The following is a 4667-nucleotide window of genomic DNA, read 5'->3' on the forward strand; positions in this document are numbered from 1 at the left end:
ATTTTCTTTGCTGTCAGTGTTCTCTCCAGAAGGTTGTTGTGGCACCGTTTCTTCAGATTCGTTACTCTCGCGACTCTGGCGTTTTTCCCTGGAATTGCCTGGTCTATTTCCATTCTCAGAGCTTTCCTTGTTTTCAGAGCTTGCTTTGGGTGGTACTTGCGGCGTCGTGTTTCCTGATTCTCCACTTCCTTTACTGGCGTTTTCGTCCTTCGAATCATGTGGTGTAGTTACTTCAGTATTAGGGTTTTCTTTGCTGTCAGTGTTCTCTCCAGAAGGTTGTTGTGGCACCGTTTCTTGAGATTCGTTACTCTCGCGACTCTGGCGTTCCTCCCTGGAGTTGCCAGGTCTATTTTCATTCTCAGAGCTTTCCTTGTTTTCAGAACTTGCTTTGGGTGGTACTTGCGGCGTTGTCTTTTCAGTGTCTTCACTCCCATTGTTTTTATTTTCTTCTTTTGAAGTATTCGGTGTGGTTATTTCGTTGTCCTGCGTTGTTTCTTGAGAATCATCTTTTTCATGACTCTGACTTCCTTCGTTAGTATTACGTGGTGTTGTAGTATCAGTTTCATCGCTTTCTCTACTTTGAGAACTTTCTTTTGTAGATTGTTGTGTTGTTGTTAATTCGTTCTCGCCATTTGCTTTATCGTCAGTTCCTTGAATCGGGTCGGACGTAACGGTTGGTTCTTCTTCTTGATTATTAGTTGTAGTATTTTCTTCTGGGACATCTATTCCTTTATTTTTGCAGGATAAGTTGTTATTTGGGTAGTTACACGTTAATGCCTTTTGATCCCATATAGTACCTGGCGAACATACAAAGTCATATTTTATATGACTATTAGGTCCCGTTTGAATGCATCTGTAATATTTTGTGCAATCATTTGGATTTGGAAAGAAACCAGGTGCAGTGCATTCTATTATTATTTCAGTATTTTGGTCGTTTTCTGAGGATTTCGTAGTTTTCACTTGTTGCGTAGTATGTTCAGATTGATCATTCTCATGACTTTGATTTGCTTCGCTAGAAGCTTGCGGTGTAACATCTCCAGATTCACCACTTGCTTCGTTTTCCGGTTTGTCTATAGTGCTTCGTGTCTCATCTGGTATTGTGGGTGTTGTCTGCACGATTTCTTTATCTGTAGTAATTGCCTGTGTTGTACCTTCCGTGTTTTCGCTATTGTCTTGCTTTGTTGTCGGTTTCGGTTTTTTAGTATGATGTTTTTCGTTACTCCTATCTTCTTTTGAGTGGTCTTTACGATCTTTGTCTTTTTTATGTGACTCATCTTTGTTGTGTTTTTCTTTATCCTGTTCTATATCCTTTTCATGCGAATTTTTAGAGTCTTTTTCTACAATTAAAGTTTTATTCAATATCTACTTTTATTTGTGCATTGTCTTTATGTTAAATAGTTTACCTAATACCTTTTTTATTATGATGTTTCTCGTTACTCCTATCTTCTTTTGAGTGGTCTTTACGGTCTTTGTCTTTTTTGTGTGACTCATCTTTGTTGTGTTTTTCTTTATCCTTTTCTTTATGCTTTTCATGCGAATTTTTAGAGTCTTTTTCTACAATTAAAGTTTTATTCAGTATCTACTTTTATTTGTGCATTGTCTTTATGTTAAATAGTTTACCTAATACCTTTTTTATTATGATGTTTCTCGTTACTCCTATCTTCTTTTGAGTGGTCTTTACGGTCTTTGTCTTTTTTGTGTGACTCATCTTTGTTGTGTTTTTCTTTATCCTTTTCTTTATGCTTTTCATGCGAATTTTTAGAGTCTTTTTCTACAATTAAAATTTTTATTCAATATCTACTTCTATTTGTGCATTGTCTTTATGTTAAATAGTTTACCTAATACCTTTTTTATTATGATGTTTCTCGTTACTCCTATCTTCTTTTGAGTGGTCTTTACGGTCTTTGTCTTTTTTGTGTGACTCATCTTTGTTGTGTTTTTCTTTATCCTGTTCTATATCCTTTTCATGCGAATTTTTAGAGTCTTTTTCTACAATTAAAATTTTTATTCAATATCTACTTCTATTTGTGCATTGTCTTTATGTTAAATAGTTTACCTAATACCTTTTTTATTATGATGTTTCTCGTTACTCCTATCTTCTTTTGAGTGGTCTTTACGGTCTTTGTCTTTTTTGTGTGACTCATCTTTGTTGTGTTTTTCTTTATCCTTTTCTTTATGCTTTTCATGCGAATTTTTAGAGTCTTTTTCTACAATTAAAATTTTTATTCAATATCTACTTCTATTTGTGCATTGTCTTTATGTTAAATAGTTTACCTAATACCTTTTTTATTATGATGTTTCTCGTTACTCCTATCTTCTTTTGAGTGGTCTTTACGGTCTTTGTCTTTTTTGTGTGACTCATCTTTGTTGTGTTTTTTTTTATCTTGTTCTTTATGCTTTTTATGCGAATTTTTAGAATCTTTTCCTGCAATTAAAATTTTTATTTAATTTCTACTTCTATTTGTGCATTGTCTTTATGTTAAATAGTTTACCTAATTTATTCCAGTTTGGTTTTTTGTCCCGTCACATTGGGTCACCTGTGTCTGCAATAATATATTATATTCGCTTACATTTTTTTTTATATTTGTATTAACGTATGATAGTAGTAATAAATTTGTTCTCGGTATTGCGAAATTTCTAAGTATTAATTTTAACCAATTGTCAATTATATTATTCCATATTTTATTATTATAATTTGTGTTTTATTATATTTTTCAAAATTTAATATTTTATAACAATATTGTTTCATATAATTACTGTTGTCGAACGTTAATACATATATGAAAGCAAATGTAAACGAATCCCAGCAAACAATTTGGTATCAAATTGTCGCCAAATTGATACCAAATATGACCAAAACTTGACCGCGAATCCAATGCCATCTACGTTCGCAATATGCTTGGGTTTTGTTAGCAAAGCTTGGTAACAAAATCTGACCCCAAATTGTCGCCAAATACCGAGAAAAGTTTGACGCCAAATTGCGCCGCACAAACCTTGGTCGGTATTTGGCGTCAATTTGGCGTTAGATTTCACCAAGCTTTGTTCGGTATTTGGCATTAAATTGACGTCAAACTGCGCCGCACAAACCTTGCTCGGTATTTGGCGCCAATTTGCTAACAACCTTTGATTTAGCAGATGTTGTGTCCAATTTGATGACATTTTGGTAGCAAAATTTGTAGTCAAGTGTTGGGAAAAATTTGCTCGAGCAGATTGGCTATCTGGGATATATTATTGCAGACGTAGATTACCTAATGTGGCGGGATAAAAGACCAAACTGGAATAAATCAGGTAAACTATTTAATTAATATATATATATATATATTTATTTATTTATTTATTTATAATTATTATATATATATATAATATATAAGTAAAATATATAATGTATTTTTGGTCAAAATAATATTTAATAATAATCAAGAACATGTCGTTTCTTTTCAGCACAAAGTTTCCTTAGTATTTATAGAGTGGATAAATGACACATTAACAGACTGGACTATATCGAATCGAATAGAAATATTTGAAACATTTGTCAAGTAATAGGCACGTAATAATATCTGTATCTATCTAGCTGATTTGATTTATTATTTTTTTTGCTTATTTTAATGTGGCCAGTTTCAATTACATTTCTAGGATACGCGCATGTCAACTTTTTGCGATTCCATATCGTTCCAGTATTGCACGAGAACGCATTCAACCTATATTATATTCCGGAACAGGTGGGAACGCATCCGTAATACTTCACTTTGTCCTCAGGGAATGCAGTACAAACCGTTCCTGTTGATACATTATTTCTTTCGAGGCGAAATTTCGAAGCGAAATACAGTAACGCGTATTTTACATCTGATATATCTTCCTCGATTTCCAACGTATTTTTCTCCTTCGAATATTCCTTATACGACATTTTGGATTTATTTGATTTTACTGTGCCATTCCGAGATTATTCTACAATTTTTTTTGAATGTTTGAACTCCGATACATTTGACATTTGCGACGTGTCAGTCTTATCATTCGATATCTTGGTCTCTCCTTGTTTCCTTATTAAGCTTGTTTTATCTAATATATCGCTGACAAGTCTATTACCTGAGTTTTGCCATGAAGAGCCGCCGCATTCCACTCTACCGCTTTTTTGAGGTTTCGTGCAGGTACCGTATAGATATGAGAACACTTTGCCTCGATCACACCTGTGAACGTATGTCTTCATTTGACGACCTTGATTTCTTTGTCTCACGCACTCATAATATAATCTACAATCGTAAGGATCGGGGTAGACGCCAGATTTTACACATTTAAACTTCTGGGTGGGATATTGTGGATTCCATCTTTGTTGATGATACATCATATCCGACTGTTGAAAATTCTCATTGTGTTCATATTTCTCTGTGAAACAGAAAATAAAATACACAGTGACCCAACGTACTTCGTCCTAATCGTCGTCGTTTTTCAGTGTACACTTTGACTCTTTTCTTCCGAGAGATGATAAAAAATGCATCAAATTCTTACCATCGCTGACGTCTTGAAGTTGATCACCAAGAGCGTCGTGAGAAAGAGCTAATGATACAATTAGAAGACTGGTGATTTTCCACATTTTATGAAAATCTGGTTTATCTGTAAATGTGAATATATATATATATATATATATATATATATATATATATATATATATA

At 33.5% G+C, this 4667-nt stretch overlaps 1 protein-coding gene across 4 annotated transcripts in view; it reads right to left on the bottom strand.

Annotated features, from left to right (window-relative positions):
* The window catches only part of LOC116853973 (filaggrin-2-like), a 12110-nt gene that overhangs the window by 6489 nt on the left and 954 nt on the right, over positions 1 to 4667 (bottom strand). Inside the window, exons 2-9 of one of the 4 annotated variants that reach the window (XM_032835381.1) lie at positions 4504 to 4608; positions 4084 to 4380; positions 2282 to 2425; positions 2064 to 2207; positions 1846 to 1989; positions 1628 to 1771; positions 1411 to 1554; positions 174 to 1337 (exon numbers count right to left, since the gene is read on the bottom strand). In XM_032835381.1, coding sequence (XP_032691272.1) covers positions 174 to 1337; positions 1411 to 1554; positions 1628 to 1771; positions 1846 to 1989; positions 2064 to 2207; positions 2282 to 2425; positions 4084 to 4380; positions 4504 to 4588 — 2266 coding nt within the window. In that variant the 5' untranslated portion in view covers positions 4589 to 4608. Of the gene's footprint in view, positions 1 to 2; positions 1338 to 1410; positions 1555 to 1627; positions 1772 to 1845; positions 1990 to 2063; positions 2208 to 2281; positions 2426 to 4083; positions 4381 to 4503; positions 4609 to 4667 lie in introns of all 4 variants that reach the window. The other 3 variants (XM_032835380.1, XM_032835382.1, XM_032835383.1) reach the window with 3 other exon arrangements.

The sequence above is a fragment of the Odontomachus brunneus genome, unplaced genomic scaffold (genome assembly GCF_010583005.1).
Source record: "Odontomachus brunneus isolate Ranch 3 - 2012 unplaced genomic scaffold, Obru_v1 Obru_scaffold_007, whole genome shotgun sequence".
In the NCBI taxonomy this organism is placed as follows: Eukaryota; Metazoa; Arthropoda; class Insecta; order Hymenoptera; family Formicidae; genus Odontomachus; species Odontomachus brunneus.